Source organism: Dermochelys coriacea, chromosome 8 (assembly GCF_009764565.3).
Source record: "Dermochelys coriacea isolate rDerCor1 chromosome 8, rDerCor1.pri.v4, whole genome shotgun sequence".
Lineage (NCBI taxonomy): Eukaryota > Metazoa > Chordata > Testudines > Dermochelyidae > Dermochelys > Dermochelys coriacea.
In genome coordinates this window covers 76,206,369-76,226,379 of record NC_050075.1, presented here as the reverse complement: position 1 = coordinate 76,226,379, position 20,011 = coordinate 76,206,369, and the positions used below count along the sequence as shown (strand labels likewise).

Genomic DNA, 20,011 nt, shown 5'->3' with positions numbered 1-20,011 from the left:
TACATCTATCTAGAGATATAAATACCCTGCCTTTACAATATGCTAACTACTTTACATTTCTAAGGCAATACACACTGCATTTCCTTCACATCTTATCTCACCATTCATAAACCAATCCAATGCCCAACACGTTACAGCAAATGTAGACTTCAAGCCATTGCCCCCACCCCACATCTTATTAAATTATGTGCCACCTGTTATGTACTGCAAAGAAATTATGTTAAACTGCAGGTTGCTGATTTTGTTTGCTGCTAGCAAAGTGGGGTTCAGACACTTCTGGCACATTTCCAGATAAAATCTGAAATCACAGTTTAATTTTGTTTGGAGATTTTCATTACATCTATTGCATTCATTTTTAACAGATTTACATGCCATGATTCAGGCTCTTCAATATATTTTTACACAACCTATTTTCATTTAAATCTCCCTGTGAAGTATCAGTTTGTACTTGCTCACAAAAAATCATTCAAGTCGAATACTTCATTTCCCAGTTTTCCCCATTTTAAATTCAACTTGCCAGCAAAGCACTTTGCAGTTACATTAGGAAACCAGAAACATGACACAGGGAAAAGAGAGTATTCCATTCATGTGGACTCAGTTCATTCTATGTAAAATAATTCAGCAGAAAAGATATTTCAATCACGAAACCAAATAGAAACACAAGTGCATTTTGACCATCAAGATTTGGGAGGAATTGGTACTGCTCCTAGTTTCTCTCATCTGGTCAAAAACATATTTAAACATTAATAAAGACACCTGGGGTCTATTTATAGGGGAGACACCACCAACTTTGGCTTTTAGCAACAAAACACAGACCATGTGATAGTGAAAACAGGTACTTACTATTAATTTACAGGTATTCACACTACATATATCCTGTCAGCCTTTTTCAATACAATTAGGAAGCAAACCTTTAGCTCTGAGGTGGCAGAGGTAAAACAAGACCCAATAGGACAGGAAGATAAGAAAGATCAAACACTGCAGAAAAAGGAAAATGACCAGAAGTGGCCCGAAGGCCAAGTGGTAGGAGAGGGATATAAGCAAGAGCAAGAAGAGTAAGAAACGATACATGAGGAAAAGACAAGAAAGGAGGAGGAAAAAGCAGATGATAGGACTGGAAAAAGAATATGAGAGAAGTGAACAAAGGATGAGGGAAGAAGAAAAACAACAGAAAGACAGAGGAAGGGAAGAAAGAAGAACAGGAAATAAAAGTGATAGCCATGTTATTGGCCTGGTGAAAGCATATCTCAGTCGTGTGTGTGTCGTGGACTTGAGAATTAAGGGAGTCTTCGTTTCTGGAAAGGAGCTTAAGGGGAAATATAGCTCTGGAGGAATTTAGCACATAGTCTTAAAGTCCTCTGCTGCCTAAATCTAGAGCCACCTTGCATGGGCACCAGGTTTGTATAATTTTTGGTGGTGCCCAGAATGGGTCCAAGCAGAGCCATCCTGTCCGTAGGACAGACTGGGGCAACCACCCTGGGCCCTGCATTTTGTGGGGCCCTGCGCTTCTGGGGGACATGGAGTCCAGGCAGAGCCATCCTGTCCATAGGTTGGGTGGAAGCAGCCACCCCAGGCCCCACATTTTGGGGGGGACATGGGGTCCAGGGTGGCATGGAGGATTAGTGGGGGGCTGGCGCCGGCAGCAGAAAGCAACCTGGACCCAGGCTGCCCCGCTGGCTCCCAGCATTGCTTGGGAAAGGGGGTGGAAGCTGGAAAGAGGTGGGGCGGGGACTTTGGGAAAGGAGTGGAATGGGAGCGGGCGGAGCAGGGGTGGGATGGGTCTGGATCGCTTGCTGCTGCTGGCGCCAGGCCCCCCTCTAATCTCCCAGACTCTGCATCTCCCTGAAGCATGGGGACCCCGAAAGCACAGTAAGCTGAAACATTGGTGGATCTGGGCACACGTTGCTAAATATTGGAGGTGCACGGGTACCTGGGCCCATATAACTCACTGCCTATGCCACCTTGTCTTTTGTCGAGGGGGCTGCTTCCGACTGTTTGTTGGAAAAAAGGACACAAAATGGCAGATGTGTAAGAGAGAGACCTTTAATAAGGAAAACAGTAGATCCAATAGGAAGAGGAGTTGGAAAGTTATCAGTAACAGGCTTGTGATTGAGGCTAAATATGATGAAGAGCTCATATTTATTCATTATGTGACTAATCATTCATGTCTGCAGATTGAACCATCATTTTAAAAATTGACAGTAAAATTAATTCAGGTGGCAAAGTGGAACAGTAGCTTTTTATCTATGGTAATTTGGATTCAAAGGTTGTATTCGTTCCTGGCACAAGCCTATTTCTTTTATATATTTTATTTGGACAATTAGGGGCCACATTAGTGATCCTTGCCCTATAAAGGCATTTGGAGAAGATTTGAGGAGTGTGGGAAATTCAGCAATCAGATTTCATGGAACATAACAAAATAAGCAGCAACTTTAGGCTAACTTTATTTTCTGCTGTTTCTCTCTCAGAAGCTGGGGAAAACCTAACAAAAACTGTCTATGTCCAACTTAGGACATTGTTATTTTACATCCTATAATTGGCTTTTTCAGAAAAGAGGTAGATGAAAGTCTTATTTCTAGTGAGCAGGGTTTATACCTGGTTGACATGCATTTCCTCATTCAGTTAAAATGTAGCTTAATCTTGTTAACTCACACTCTCTTTGTCAGTCATATCTCTTACACTGAACAAGTGCAAGAAATCATGACTTCGGCATTCATTATTGCAGTGACTTAAGTTATTAAGTTGAATTTAAATACGTTTCACAAAGACATACATGAACATGATTTGTATTTGTAGCTGTCTAAAGGATCCATCACCAATACTACCTTATGTAGATCCCCAAATATCTGAAGAACAAGCACACTGGTAATTAAATTCCAAAGAGCACAGATCATTACAAAAATAAACAAGTACAAAGATCAGTATACAGCACTTTCCCTAAAAGGTCATGCGGGTGCAGGAGGAGGGAGAGCAATGCTGCAGGTCTCTCCAAAACAAAATGCTACATTCATTCAAAGGTACAATTAAGTGTCAGTTCACTTTTGTTAAAAGACCCAGTTTTGAGAGGTTAAAAACTTAGCTTTTTACTTGGATACAGGATGCTGAAATACACAATGCTACATATGCTATGGGATTGGTTCAAATGTTTTTGGAAGGGAGGGGTCTAGCATTTTGCTATCCCTTCAAGTCTCACTCACAACAAAGCTGTTCATATAGGGGCAATTCCAAGGTGAGTCAATCTCACAGCTACCAGGAATACTTCTTTCTGTGACCTTGTATATATTAGGGAAATTTACCATGACCCTGTGTGTAGGTCTCCCTAGCACACCTGTAACCTTGCCTCCATTCTAGCGTTCCCAGTGATGCGTATCCGTGCCAAACATCTTTTGAATTAGATATGTTTCCAGCTAGGTTAACCTCCACGTTTCCAGCTAGGTCAGTCTCCACTGCCACTGTGGACATAATCTGCTGCTGTAACACCACAAATGCTGCAAAGAGTCCTCTTCCATCCCAGAGCATCCTGGTGGCCTGTCTGGTCTAGGTTCTGTGCTCCACTGATTAGAAGTCAAGACGGTCAGACACCACTTACCTGTACAAAGTTGCACACACATGTACTGCAGATGCAAACTACTTAGACTGAATTATCATCTGCTTCAAGCACTTGAATATTACCTGCATGTCACAGATGAAGCCTTCTCATAAATGGGCTGCCAGCTGGCCTGAGGCCAATGTTCAGGCCTGGTCTCAGTCTGGGGACAGGTGGAGATGCAAGGTAAACTAGGCAACACAATTAGAAATACCCTGTTTTATGGCCAGGTGGTGGCAGAGTTTAGGATAACCAAGACTAGCAACCAATGCCAGGGGAGGGCCTTAAACTACAATATAGCAAGGCCAAGAGAAAATAGCAGTTAGTGGAAAACACGCTCTTTTTATGATGAACTTAATTGGCTTCTGGGCATTTGCTCCCCCAGTGAGCCTTAAGTGTTATAAGTCCGCAATGAATCACTTTATGGTGTGGTTGTGAGGGCTCAGGACTGCCAGCAGGGAGGATCAAGAGGCTAAGGAGATGCATGATATACTGCTAGGATCATAGGATCTTTTTCAGGTGGATTCAGTATCCAAACGTGACTGGTGACCCAATGGGCAAGCTAGTTCTGTGATCGAGGAGTTGGGGGATCTGGGACCCTCTATGGGAGATAGGTAGCTCCTTATGATAAAGGTACAAAGGAGGGTGGATTTGGCAGGCTTAGGGGAAAAGTTCTCCGGATTCTTATGAAGAGTGCCATTATTATTTTTGAAAGGATGGATATAGCCTCATATCAGGGCAGAAGTGTCCACACTCTCTCCCTGCTCCACCAGTCTCCATTCTCCACCTGCACCACTGTAGCACAAGTAACACCTGGCTGGACCCTCCCTAGCTCCCCCAATTCAGGCCCCTCAGAATTTCCTAGGTCTTGTAATTCTCTTGGCCCTGATTTTAGCTGCATAGGGCAGTGTTCCAGGTGGAAGCAGAAGGGCCTGGTTTGGCATATATGGCAGCTCACTGAACCAAGCCAGGTGGCTGAAATTGGAAAGGAGGACCAGTTGGAAAAAAGTTTCAAGAAGTCACACAAACAGCAGTGTTAAAAGGCAAAACATAGGAACGTTTTATTGCAAGAAGTTACATATTGGGCACTATGGCCAAAATGTTTCTATTACATTGACTCTGCTAGCCCACATGCCAGGCAATGGCATCTACATTGCATGCTGAGCTTATACACCTGAAATCACACGAAATTAGTCCGACTTTCTAAGAAACACTATCCTAAGCAGATTCTGTCTCGCTGTTTAGGTAATACCTTTAAAACTGTATAAAGCACAATTCTGAAATGTAACCAATGTGCAAGTAACAGTCCACTGATTAGTGGGGTACAAACTAGAGTCTAGTGGAGAGATCTGTTAACTATAGCCCTTATTTCATCCCAATCCCTAATTACTGTTTCCAAAAACTATTTATAAGAGCAATCACCTTTCTGCCCAACGTACACCTGAATTTTCTTCTATATATGTTTGCATACTCAGGAAAAGGCTTAATCTCTGAACAAGCCTTGGAAGATAACACCATTAATATCAAAATAGTTTGGTGGATTCCGCACTGCTCACTCTTCTGAAGTTCTACATTTTGAAAATCCTGGAATTATCCATGTTTCAAAGCTTCAAAGACTTCATGAACTTAAAAATAAACTTGCATAAAAATCCAAGAAGGCCTACACCACCATGGAGAAGTAGCCCTTCCAGTTAAGTGTATTCCTGAGCTTGTTTGGGAAGATGGTGGAACACAGAAAGAATACATGGATTCTTCCACCAACAACTCATTAAACTCAACTGTTTAAATACCTTGATAAACTTAGGCACATTAGCAACTTGATCACACACTCCTGCAATACATTAGGTTTTGTCTTGCACACTTTCACCAGAACAGCAACTACCATGGACTTCCTGATCCCAGACTGACTCTCTCCAGATGACTGGTAATGAATCTGGGGTGGCCAGATTCCAAGGGTGACGACTACTCTTTTCCACAGAAGTCTAGCACTGCAGTATTGGGGCCCAGTCAGTATAAGAGTTCCAGAACAATTTATTTTTTCATCCCAGGGTTCTGTAGGTAGCTGACCATCCCAAGTCACCAGAATAACTCTGTCCCACAAGCTTGTAGTCGTGGTTCACTGGGTGCAATTCATCCAAGAGTTAAAACACAGCTATACATGTGACAAGCAGCAATAAGTGCCTGATGTGTGTTTGTCTCTCTAGCTCTCTGCAGGTATTGTCTGAACCATTTCACCACTCTGCAGCAGCTCACTCAGATGCCTCCTAACGGCTTGTCAAAAATTTGAACTTTTTCTCCATAATTCTCCTGTGCTTCCAAGGACATTCTAGAAGTCCTTCCACAATCTTCCAGAAGCAACTGCTTGCGAGAGCTGTACCAGAAACTAGGATAGTTATTGGGAGGTCAGTGCAACTACATTGCTGTAGAAGAGCATAATATAATGAGACAGAGCAGAACTGCAACAGTCTTTAGCCTGAAACATGGCTAGTATGGACACACAGTACCACTGGTATTTACATGAGTGCAATTCGAATGGTTCAACTCCCTAGTGAAGACTCTGCCTAAAGCCTCCGAAGCACAGCAAACATGTACAGAGTCAACATCTCTATGCTTAAAGACTGGACTTAGAAATTTTGTCATTTGCAGCCTCAGGAAGGGTGGCTAACAAAAGACAAACATTTTGGAAAATGTGTGTGGCCTGATTTTCAGAGGTTTTGAGTACCTGTAACTCCCATGGGAGTCCATAAAATCTAAAAGATGGCACCTCTGAGAAATCAGACCAATCAGCCTCATTGCTTTACATCCATGATAAATGATCCACTGTAAAACTGTCTTGCACTTCACCCAACACCCTATGTACCATCCATCCCTTTTTTTTGTTTGTTTTTCCTGTCAGTTCTTTACAGGACTGTAAAAGCTGTAATCCCTCTTCTACAAATTATGTATTTTACCTAAAAAAAATCCAACAAACTCTTTTAATCGAAAAAAAAATCAGCCTTATCAGTTCAGGCTGAACATGGACCATTTGAATTGGCCACAAAACAACATGTAAAAACTAGTCAATGATTTATTTAAGAGATGCAGCCGTGTTAGTCTGTATTCGCAAAAAGAAAAGGAGTACTCGTGGCACCTTAGTCTCTAAGGTGCCACGAGTACTCCTTTTCTTTCAATGATTTATGTTAAGTCAGTCATCATCTCCATTCAGTTCCTAGTGGAAAAAGTATGTGCAACACAAAAACAATCCATCACAATTGGCACCCTTTTTGGCAATCTCATCGGAGAGGCCAAGGCATGGGGAACCCAGCTGGTTACCAATAAATATATTAAAGTATAGTAACCAGTAATGGCTATAAACAAAAGAAAAGACCAAACAAAAGACCAAATTTTTCAAATTGGATGCCCAGCACCAAGTGTGAAAATCCAGATTTTGGAACCTACATAACATTGGCTGAGATGTACTGAGCACCTTACTGAATCAATGGAAGCACTAAAGTCAGTGGGAGCTGAATGGGCTCTGAATGCTAAGCACTTCTGAAAGTCAGGCCACTTATTCAGATGCTTAAATATAGAATTAGGTGCACAAGTTTGAAAATTGTAGATCTCTGTGAAATGAAAAAGGATACGCAATTTAACTAAGCCTGTTCTATCAGATTTTTCATTACCTCCATAGAACTGGACATAGGGATTTATGGAATCTGACAGCAAATACTGATGGGGATCAAGACTCCCAGCAACACTTACACTAGGAGAGTAGAGAAATCCGAACATCTTGGGTCAATAGGGTCAATAGCAGGATGCCGCATTTTGAGACAGATAGGGATTAGCAGTGAGGGTATATCTGAAGAATTGTGCAGCTCTGGCTCACACTATGCAGAATTCTAGCCATTACAAACAGTCCATTTTCTCAAAATTTAAGGGCCTGATCCTGGAAGTTGCAGAGCTCCTCCTTCAAGGATTATAGGACTAGACCCATATGCTCTTCAAACTTAACTTTACAAGTGAAGATGTTATATAAAGTGATTCACTCAGCAATATTACACACTGCCTGGTTTGAATGAACTAAATAAAATTGAAGTTATTTATCTTGTTGAAAAACTAGTTAGATTTTCTACTACTGCTAAATTCTGCATGATATGGTTTTACTCTATCAGCATATTTAGCAATGTTTAATTATCAAGTGTATCTTCACCAAATTTTTCATAAGTTAACCAGCCACAGAATATGTCTAACATCTTTTTGTGAAAAGAATAAACAAATATTCTAATAAAAACATTATGAATGTTGTTTCTAATCCTCCACTTTCACTCACAAAGCAAGTTTTCCACCACAAGAGCTCAAAATCCCACAGGTTGCTTGCAAACATCTACTTATTTTTCAGTATCCACAACTAAACCAGCTCCTGTGCAGACAGAAAATAAGGCTCTGATCCCACATTGTCTCATGTGTGGGTGTACTGCTGCACTTGAGCAAAGCCCAACTAATGTAGATGGAGCTTTGCATGGGCACAGCAGTCCACCGTATGCTACACAATGTAGGATCATTTCCTAAATGATGACAGACACTCAATTTTTCGATCAGATATAAAAAAAAATCAAGATTAAATGCAATTTTAGTATATCAAACCAAAAACATGTAAGGAAATGCTCAAGAGTATTGTTGTGAGATTTTCCTCTCATCCTAAAAATATCAGGAGGCAGACTCTTTTTAAATAACAAGAGAAGCCCTACAACATTATAGTAGGATGTTTTTGTACTATACATAGACATATTTCAGTTATCCTATTTTTAAAATTTTTCCCACAGCCAAAAATCCTTTGAATATTTTGAGGTGTATTTTTGATTCAGACAGGTAACAATAATGGACATGTTAAAGCTTCAAGTTATCCACAGGGAGTTACACTAAGAATACATTACAATACCTCTCTAATGACATTAGCCTAGACATCTAGAGAGCTACTTTTGCAAGATATTAGTAAGCCCTAGTATGGGGATTATTTCAACTTTATACAAAAAAAAATCATCCTGACATTTACACCAATGAAATGTAATGCATCTGTGAACAGATCATATTATGTTGTGAACAAATGTATTCTACTCTGGATCACTAATGAGGAGATTCTAATCTCAAGCAAGACAAATCAACTTCTCATGAACTGTTATTTCATACATAACGCAAATAAGAAATGCTTCACATTATAGACATTTAGATTTTGTTTAAACCTTTTTATTTAGAGATTTTTCTGGTAAGGAGATATACCATAGGAAAGCAATTTCACTGGCAGTGAGGTATGTATATACTCTACCAAAATACTCCTTGTTTTAACTGCTTTTAACTTTATTTACATATAAAGAAAATATCAATGCATATTCTTGATTTAACTACAGTTTTAGTTACCCTACATGAATAAAATGAAATGTTACTTGCATACAAAACTGATTTGTAGAGGAATCTCATTTACTGATTAAAAAATTAAATCACGTTTTGATGACAATTTAAATGAACAAACACAATTTATCATGACCAAGACACCTGCACCATATTGTCCATCCTCACAGCACATTTATTTCAGTAATTCCGTACGTAGGTCCTTAGCATGAGCATAGTGTTACACAGTTTTCATACATAGAATCACATCCAAAACAAGTTCTAAAATTTAAATTGTAAACATTCTCTTCATATGTAGAAACATTTCAATGTGTTCAAATTTTTTAAAATGATCAAAAAAATTTAAACAGAATTATAAATGAAAAGTCTAGTTCTAAACCGTGTAGTGAGCAGTTCTTAGTACATTTCTACAGTGTTAAATAAAGTAGTAGAGAGGCAAACTGTTCTGTAAGCAAGTCAGACTTTAAGTAAAACATCATAAGGAAACAAACTTTAACAAAAAAAATGCTTTGCAATAAAGAAAGTTAGATTTGAATCTACTATGATACAAAAATGTAAAGGGTAAATAACATCTTTGTTGACAAAGTAGGAGGTAGCATGGATGCACCACTTTATTGTCAGTGAGAAATGCAACTGAAGTAAAGAATACTTCCTTACCACAAATAATTTCCAGTACTATGTACATATTTCTCTTAGAAATATTTGTTTAAACAAGTTTCCCTCCACTTTTTAGTACAAAAAAGCCTCATATGATTTAAAAAAAAACACTTACACACCTAGATAGAATAGTACTAATTGCCCTATTTGAATGAAACAGTCTCTTGAACTATGAAGTACATGATATTTAATGCCCTAAGTTGAGTAAGTTGTATTAGCGGTTCTTGGAATTATACAAAACACTACATACATACAAACAAAATATAATATCTTATTTTACTATGCAAGTGTTTTTTTTGTGTGGGTTTTTTTTTGTTTTTTTTTGTTTTTTTGTGGGTTTTTTTGAATAAACAGAGCCTTGATTCTGGTAACACTGCAGAGGGCATGGTTTGTTTTTAATAAAATCTGTCTATAAGTACCCATGTGCAACAATTTAAAAATGGCTGCTTACATGTAATGATCTTGTATTGATAGTGAACACAGTAACTGACAAAAACATAGTAAACCTTAAAAACACATCTGCCACCCTATATAAAATATAAAGACTACTTACTGTAACTGTTAAGTACTCAATTTGTTTTGATGTTACTGTAATTCACTTTCCCTACTTCTCTGGCTTTAGGATTTATAAACATAATTTAGTGTAGCAATATTTTTTAAAAAATGACAAAGTATTTCAAATTTACATCCAATTCAAATTTAAAACATTTCCTTGTTCTATGATGCTGCTTCTGCCATCAGTAAAGAAAATGAAGTTTCAGTAATTGAAGCAGGCTTTTTAAATAGCGATGTGACCTCAACCATGCCAGCGCCAGTCCGTGGAAGATTTGCATTGACGATGTGTCTCTGCAAGTGCTTTATCCAATCTTCCTGAACAGACAATGGTCCTCGAAAGACCAGACCACAAAACCTGTGCAAATTTTAAAATCATTCCATCAAGATATATTAGCATTAAACACAGTACAAGTCAGCAGACATTGCTAAGGGTTAAGAATTATACTGAAAGTAAACTTTTCTCCTAATATTCATTTTAATATATTTTTTAACCATGAAACCATTAGGGTTTTCATTTAATTCAACAATACTTGATAACTGTTTCAAACACAAGATTAAAGTTTATACTATACATTATACCTTCACAATTGTAATGCTATAGTTAATGGCCCATTTCCATTAATAGGCTTTTGTTTGTTTTGTGCAGGGGAAGAACACTGCCCAAATATGAAATATGGAAAACACATTTTCAGCCAGGGGAGGGGGAAAAAAATCTATTCTAAAATGTAAGACTGTTTCAGGTTCTTTTTTGTTTAGCTTACTGTAATATTAAACTTAGTTATTTGTTTTGCTCAATACTGACTTTTTAAATCAAATGTAATTACAATATATACTTCTGAATATTCTTATGTAAAGGCAACAATTTATAACCTCTTTTAAAAAAAGAAACCAGACACTGTAATTTCAATTAACCAGTTATAAAAAGCCTGCATATACCTGCATCGGAGTATGTAAACTTCATCAGCACTATGAGGTAATGGCAGCATTTTTTTCTTGCTTCCAGATCTTGATCTTGACTTTTTTTGCTTACAATCTAAGGCTAAGAAGGAAGGAAGAACATTTTCCATATATAAAAGTGAACAATTAAAAGTTAGTCCTAAACCAAAACAGAAATATTCAACAAACCTTCATTTATAACCATGGTGAAAAACCCATTTATTTTCTCTTACTGTGCCATGTTAAATTGCAATCTAAATTCCAAAACTTTCAATTACCTATCAAACTCTAAAAAATGATTCACAAAGAAGCAAAGATAGCCTTTTCCTATGTTTGGTTATTATAGTGTTTGTTCTCCTCTAAAAACCATAGGACAATCATTAAGCTAGATACATTTTAGTTCCAGCAAGCTCTAATAACTGTTATTGTGGAATTACCTGGAATTACCCAATGACAGTTTGAAATTCTCTTTCATTCTTAAAACTTTTTCGGTCTTGGAAGATCTGTTGATAACTATAGTTCAAATTATGTCATAAAAATACAGTTACAGTTTCAAAATGTTGACGCATTCAAGCTAATTTGATTTAAATCCAAAACGTGAATGAGAACTTCTATCTTCAAGGAAGTCTTGTTTACATCTGCTACACCAATGAGGAATGCACCATCATCTGCTCACATCATACAAGTGCCAAACAGAAGCAAAAGTTTTGGTCCTGTCCTATCTCTGGGACTCTTAGCTGAAGCTTTCTTACCATTTGTGTATTTGATGGTTAAAAGGAGTAATAAGAAAACAGTGATTATGAACTTCTTGTAATAGGTTGACAGACTTTATGACAATGCATAGAGATGCAGAGCCACTTGCTGAATCAGTGTCTTATCAGGTATTTGAACTATGCATGAAGGTATAGCGTAATTACTGCTGAAGCATACTAGCGTGTGGATTTAGGATTGGGAGGGGCTGAGCCCTCTAGGGGCAGAGGAAATTGAAGTTTGCAATAGAGGCTTCGCAGGGAAAAACTCTACATCAGCCATGGTTGGGAAATAACTTCAAACCATACTTTACATTGTGTACTGATTTATGCTTACCATGAAGCTAAACCCGAGGGAGAGTCTGGAGGCAGGTGGAAACTTTACCCATTCCTAAACATGAACATGAAACACTAACGACATAAAACTATCAAAGTAACAATAATGGAAAGGGCATCAGCAGCACCAGGGAGGGTCACTCTAGACCACAGGTTCTCAAATCATGAGGCATAGGTGCCAGTGGTTTTTTGGCCAGCAGTTAAGTGCTCCTGGAGCAGACCCAGAGCTCTGTTCTGCCTGGGGGCAGGGCAGAAGGAGCCAGAGCTCTGTCCAGAGGACAGTGCTGGGACAGGGGCCAGCCAGGGATCTGTGGGGGAAGCAGCTTGCAGGAGCTCCCCTGCTCCATCCCCCAACTTATCTCTGCCTGCAGCAACACAGAGATTCTCCTGATTCTCCAGTAAGACAAGGCCTCCCATCCCTGCCATTTTCCCTCTGTGCTTGGCTCACCAGCTCAGCTGGGGCTCCTCCATCTCCCGGGGCTCTCCTCTTTGGCTGAAGCACCCCCACAATATCCCAGGGGCTCCCTTCCATCCCCTTCCACCTAGCCAGCCCTCCAGCATATCCGGGGCTCCCCTCGACCCGTCTCAGCCCTGCCCTAAAATATCCCCTCCATTTGCTACTGAGCTACTGTTATCCCTGGGCGGCAGGGCTGGATGAATTGGGCTTAGCAGAAGGGCTCTCTTTCCCCAGCTGCTGCAGCTGTTCATTTCCAGCTGGTGCCCCTATCATGGCAGCACCCCTTATGCAAAGTGGGCTCTTAGCTCTGCAGAGGCTATTGGCACTGCCTTCCTCTCCATCCCTGGTGCTGGAGCTTGGCTGCTTGTGACAGGGAGAAGCCACCATGGAGTTCCTTGTGGCAGAGGGGAGCCAGGACCTTGCATGGTTCCTGCTCAGCGTGACACACCACCTCCCCTATTGCACCAGTTCAGCTAGACAGTAACCAGCTGGTCCTACCCAGCAGCAGCCCAGCTCAGTCCCGGCTACCAGCTTAGTATCCTGATAGACTTCCTGCTGCACCAGACCTATGCGGAACTCTTAGTGCTGGTGAACCTCTGACTGCCATGCTCTGACCTGTCACCCCCACCTGTTGGGCCACCTGCACTAAATGGGGGGCCCTATTCCCTGCCTGTAAGCCCAAGACAGCTGAGGCGTGAGTCAATGGTGTTATGAGTTCCTAAAATGTTTGGGAAGTTTTATTTTAGTTGCTACAGTTTGTATTTTTTTGGAACACAACTGTGAGATAGCACAAAAGATAATTTATGCAATAAAATTAGTACTTTTGATACTCATACTTATTTTAACTATATTGAGCATACTCTTCTACATTATTCTTTGTGTTCTTGCAAAGTATAGGATTTTCAGGTTTGTGTTGTCACTATAAACGATGGGGGCTGGGGAGGTTCAATTTTTTCTCTCTCTGAGCTTAGGGAGGCTCACTGTGACAAAGTTTGAGAATCCCTGTTCTACACTGCTGTTTCTGAGGTGCAGAAACATTAAGATGTAAAATCTTAGCTAATGTTTGCATTCTCTGATATACCAGTCAAGGATCTGTCTCCTCTAACGCAAGAATAATGACACAAAGACAACAGCTCTCAGCACTCAAACCCTCCTCTGCTTAGGCATTTATACCAATTAAGAGAAAGGACAGAGCATCATACTGCACCTTTGCATTTTTCTTCTACCGTGGATGAATATTCTGGGGAGCAGGGGATCCCTTTAGATTAACACTTGATCTATAGGTTTTAATCCAGTGGGCCAAATTTATTTTCAGAGGCCTTGTCTCCATCCCTGATTCTCTTCAACAGAATAACTATTTAAAGATTTCTGTTCCTCTCATTCTTTCCAGATAGAACCTCAAGGCCATAGTGTTCAGAGGCTGCCACAGAAAATAGCTCCTGACTAAGTACCAAAATGTTCCCTCTCCCTCCATCATCTTATTGTTGTGGAAAGAGAGTAAGGGAGAGGAGATAAAGAGACAGCTGCCAACTTGCTGATCCCTTTTCTGGAAACAATATTATCTAGAAAAATGACTAAAAAGCCAATAGAAAACTCACTGACACTTCCGCGTCTTGAAGGTAGGAGAGAACTAAATTCAGACTCCAAAATGGGTACAGAACAGGTATCCCCAGATAGGCTTATTTACAAAAAGTTGAAGGAAGCCTTCTATTAGCAGATGAGGCTGAATGATGTTCTCTTTGACAGCAGCGAGTGAAGGGATCTGGACACAACAGGTGCTGATAGCAAGGATTTTGTCAAGACCCTCTTGGAGAAAGTGAAGGATGTGATCAAGGGAACAGGAATTGGCCCTAATGCTTTATGCCAACATACAAAGAGCATGTTCCATTTTCTATAATGGGGAGAAGACCATATCTTCCAAGCTTTAGGAAAGTATGGATTACACAGGAGTAGAAACCATTAAATTGGTGGCTTGGCCTTTCCCACACCACTGGCACCTTATCTTTGGGGAGGATCATAGGACATGAGACTGTAAGGGACCTCCTGGGTCATTATGTACAGCCCATGGCTATTGCAGGCAACCCCATTATATAATCCCATTCACAAATTTAAAAAACTAGTTGGGATGTTCATCCTCACCGCTCCGCTAAGGAGCTTTGAGATCCTCAAGTGAAAGGTGCTCTCAGTACAAGGTACGAATTATCATCACTTTGTGGCTGCTCATAGGTACCAAAGATCCTTTTCAACCTCATCTATCTATATACGTTTTTAATGTAACCATCATAAACGCAGCATCTGAGCACCTTCCACAAGAGATACAATCACCTGCACAGAGATATAATCTCTCCTCCCAGTCAGGAGGAACTGGGCTTAATTCATTTTGTATTTTTTCCCATTTTAAATCTAGTATTATTGATGGACATCTTGGTCAAAAAAGTGGGGTTTGCATTTTGCCTGGAGGTACTGAAATTTATGGCCATCCTTCTCTCTGAGAGAGGAGACAGGGTACCTGAGCCTGGATATCAGTGTGCCTGTAGAGAACTATTAGCATAAAAGGAGATCCATGTGGCCAGGTGGAAATTATTCTACAACAATGGCTTTGCTTCTGTGGATTTTGCAGAACACCCCATTGAGGAAAATTGGAGGAAACAGAGACCACACCTCCATTAGATTGCCAAGGCATCCATTTGAGGTCCTTCTGAGATCAGTTAGTAGTTACAAAATCAATGACATTAAAGAATGTGAAAAACGTCTACACAATGGTAGCCCTGTATGTACAGCTGGCTCCAAAAACCAGAAGGATGTCATTCTTGTGAAATAAATGCTTTGTGGCTCAGAGTCTCTTAGATCAGTTTTTCTCTGTATTCAGACAGACTTCAAAGCTAGATTCCCCTCATCCCCATCAAAAAATTGGACTCTTCTCACTCAGGCAAATACTCCAGTGTTTCAGGGAGGCTATACCACCACTTGTGTCCTAATCCTAGCTTTTCTAATACAGGGTTCCTGAAGGCTAGCAATTCTAGGACACTAACTAATGTGCAATCTTCTGAGGAAAAAAAAACCTCCTTGATCATCCCACACACAACTGGACCCTAACACAGGAAAATGGAGTCTGGCATAATGTACCAAGAGAGGTGACTTTGCAATAGTCAGACAGGGGTTTTATGGAGTGTAGAGGGAAGGAAGGAGAGAATGGACAAGGATTTTTCTGATGTGTTTAGTATAGAGGCTCTAGATAGAACAACTGTAAAAAACAGGACTGAAGAACTCAGCGCAAGACTTCCAGTGAATGCAGCCCCTCTCACACAGGGTAACAGGACTAAGACTGGAACACAAGGACCAGTCCACATGAAGCGATATTAACAATAGACTTAGAAAACAAATTTGCAAGAGATTCAAATGTTAAAACTGGCCGTAAGTTGAAGTAGCATTCCACACAACACGTTTGTCCCCTTTTCTTGTGGTTTTTGACTTTGAGTACATTTATTTACTTTTAAAGGCACAAACCAGCATGAATGTGCTTTCAGGTCACTGTAGGAGAGAAGGTAAGACCAAAACTTTTGGTAAAATTTGACTGATGCTTCTGTTCAACATTCAGATGATTCATTCTCCAAACAGATTGGTATACGAGTAACTGCAAAACTGTCATCAAATTGCTAAAACTCAGGAGTAGTAAGCTCACTTAAATTAAAGCTATGTGTGCACAAACACTTCTGATGCTCACATCCTGTAGTGACAGGATACTAAAACAAGCAGCACCATCTTAAGAACAACACAGTCTCACCCCTGTTCCAACCCAGCCCATGTTATGACCAAAACCGGTTATTTAACATCTGTCTGGTGGTTTCAATCCAGTTCCTAGTGGACAGTTTCCAAATGACAAAGTAAAACTCCCACAAACAGCAGGCTCACTAACACTCAGCAAAGAGATCAAGAAAACTGAACCCCATCCAGCCTCATGGAAATTCCTTAAGATTAGGGTGAGGCACATTGTTAAAGTGTAGGGAAGCTTAGACTGCCTACCTATGCCCATGTTGTGGATAGCGGGTATCAGTCTCCACAGCTGTCAATTACCACCTTTCATGAGCACTATATTCAGTACAAAAGTCTCTCTGATAGAAGACTTTTCCCCTCAACCTTGATTACCCACTGTCTGCTTAGCTGCTGCTTCTGAAAGCTGTGTGTGACTGACTGGATTCACTGCTCATCAAAAGCTCTGATTCAGCATGGCAGAGTAGAGGAACAACCAATTTAAAATAGAAGATAATTGAAAATCTTTGGAAAGATCACTTGGAGGAGCTCAAGTTCCGTTGAGAACACAGTATTTAAAAAAGCATACACACATTAGGTAAACAGGCTGCATAGACACAATTTCACAGCAGTGTCAGCATGGAGGTGGCAGATTAAAATGTATGCCCAAAATGAGTGGGCAGCAGCATGGATTAATGTTGGAAATTGTAACTAGTGGTTCTTTGTTGCACATCTTTAGATCCAGTGAAATTCCCAAGCTGTGAAATAAGTGTGCAACTACACAATGACTTAAATTTGTGCTTTCTGCTAATCCACAGTCCCCAAAACGGGAGCGGTCTCTACTTCAAGTGCTGAAGCAAGTATTCTTACTAGGACTTCATTATTTTTGCTACAGAACATTTACTAGTACACTAAACTCAGGCAATATTACAATTAAATGATATATGTTATCCTTTAATTGTATTTGTTTGCTTACTTGCTAATTGGCCACACTCAATCATTTGCAATGTCTCTCCCAGTCATTAGTGCAAATTTGTAGAGTTTAACTATACATCAAAATTTTATCTACAGTAATTTTTATGCCAGGGCACTTTATTGTGTATTCCTGAAGATATTAATTCATTTTCTTAAGTACTGCTTGATCAGTTATGGATGTAAGACTGCAGAATAAAGACTTCCAGGCTCTATTTCTTGCTCCTCCTTTTAGCTCCAAGACCAATTCCCTTGTTATGTGCCTCACTGCAGCAGGATGCAGTAACAGAGAAAGCATGTTATTTACAGGGGCGCAAAAGGAAAGGTAGGATGGTAAAGACAAAAAAAAGGGGGGAAATGCCAGGGTGCGAGAGAGATCAAAGAATCTTAGGGGACAAAGAGAAAGTTGGGGAGGTCAAGGAGAGAGAAATTGGGGACTCTGGAATACAAGACCTTAATAGGGAAAAACCAAGTGGGGAAAGATACATTTTGAAGATGGTGGAGAGGTCTGTCCTTAAAGTTACACGGTGAAAGAGAAAACCTCTCATCTGCTCTGCAAAACACCAGAAGCGTACAGCAGTCCACTAACCCTTTCACCAAAATAGGAAGAAGGAAGACAACTGGTGTCTTTTGGGCATGGGGGAGTAAAACAATCATGCAAATCTGTGTTGTACCGCCCGAAAACTTGCACTAACTTCTGGAACCAGACTTGCAAAGTTAGATGTGGAATTTCACAAGCAAATTGGTTAACTGTGCACGCAAATGGTCATTTATGCATATAATTACAGTGAACAGTGGATCCATATTGCATAAATAAAGTTTGCAATTACACACTACACTTATCATAGCCAATGGCCTAGCAAATCTTGGCCTTGCTTGAAGATTTGTTCCTTGAACTATTTTTCGAATATTGGCAGCTACATTTCATTTTTTTCTTGTTAAATCATAACACATGGCGGCATAATACTCCTGTATTTTCTCAGCATGCAAAATTTGGTTACATACCCCGTAAGTTACTGGTTGTGAAACAGCATGGAATCTACTAGAAAAGTAATGTTGTAATAGTTAATACTGAAAATACGCATAGTCAAAGTAGTGGGAAAAACATTAATTGCCTAAAAGAAGGATACTTAAGCTAACGCAGCCCTGGGAAAGCTTTCATTTCCGCTTCACTGACTTGCATAGATGATTCTATTTCTTTTATTGAATAGCAAAGTATAAACAGTTCCCATAATAACTGTCACATCACATAAGAATTACAGCAATCATGTATGCATACAATTATGTAATTAGAGCAAGGAGCTGGGACAAGTACTGAACTAAAAGAATTTCTCTGACTAATATTTCTTTACAAAGATGTAAGGAAGTAAAAGAGTAAGTTCAGGGCTTTTTTAAAATAGGAAAAATTACTAGATACTCAAGGCCTCTACACAGTTTAGAAGCTGAGGTCAATAAATTTCAGGGCTGAAGACCCCATTATAATAATTTTTCTAAAACATAGTCATCTTCATCTAACAAGATAAGAAGAACTTGGATCTTCCTAATATGGGAGATGCTCAGTAAGACTTGCACTCACACAGAGCCATATCTTCTCACTTCTCAGAAAAATAGTAAGAGCACAGTGCTTGTAGTGTGATATTAGATCACCAAGACCACATCCTACACAATGTATTACAGTGTAGTAGATTTACTGCTACACTATGAATCATCAAATAATTAAAACCACAATTTTTAAAGTACATTTTGTGATCCATTATCCTTGCCTTATTTATTCACTTGCCAATTGACAAAACTCACTAATTTGCAAAGGGTCTCCCAGTCATTAGTGAAAACTAGCAGCGTTCTAGTATCAGTTACTAGGGATGAAAGAAATACTAAATACTGATTATGTATTCTAACATAATTTAATCCTCCTATACATTATTTTTGACACACCCAACCCATGGACTTCCTCTAGCTGGTTTAATGTATTTTATCTGTTCTCTGTGACCAGATTCAAATTCTGAAGTTAAAAATTAAGTTTCTAGCTCTTCCAGATGAGAAGAAAAACTTCCAAATGGGCATATGTAAATTAAGAAATACTCACAGAATTATCATTCTAAATTTGCAGGCAGCCTGAAACAGCTCTAAAAAACATGATCTGCCCTCAATCTCAGAGGAGTGTTATATAATAAATAATAAGAATAATACCACCTAGATTTTTTCATAAGTAATCTCAAAGGACTTTAATAAGTTAGCATCATCTCCGTTTTACAGTTGGAAAACTCCATTTTACAGAATGACCTGTTCAGTGTTACCAACTTTAGGTCTCCTGAGCCACAGACCAGAGCTCTACACACTAAGTCACAGTGCCTCCTCTGTCATCTTTTAAGTCTAATGAAAATATTTTAAAAGTAATAATTTCCAATAACTTACATATGCAATTGTGCACCTATCTTGCACAATTATCATAACTGTGTGCATAAACTGAATAAAAGCACTAACAAAGTCTAAAACCTCAAAAACAGCAGTGATGGTAACAAAGCCCTGTGCATCATCTTTTCCCTACTGAGTGACACTGCAAACAGTAACCTTAACAACAAAGTTAATTATTATGTAAGGGCAGATTCTATCATGCAGTCTTTGTTC

General features: G+C 39.5%; 1 protein-coding gene across 12 annotated transcripts in view; it reads right to left on the bottom strand.

Moving 5' to 3' along the window:
- Positions 1-8,793: 8,793 nt before the first annotated feature.
- The window catches only part of ZNF644 (zinc finger protein 644), a 73,010-nt gene continuing 61,792 nt past the window's right edge, over positions 8,794-20,011 (bottom strand). For all 12 annotated transcript variants that reach the window (XM_043520059.1, XM_043520061.1, XM_038412478.2 and 9 more), the window contains 2 exons: positions 11,120-11,222; positions 8,794-10,538 (listed from right to left, as the gene is read on the bottom strand). In XM_043520059.1, coding sequence (XP_043375994.1) covers positions 10,346-10,538; positions 11,120-11,222 — 296 coding nt within the window. In that variant the 3' untranslated portion in view covers positions 8,794-10,345. The remainder of the gene's footprint in view (positions 10,539-11,119; positions 11,223-20,011) is intronic.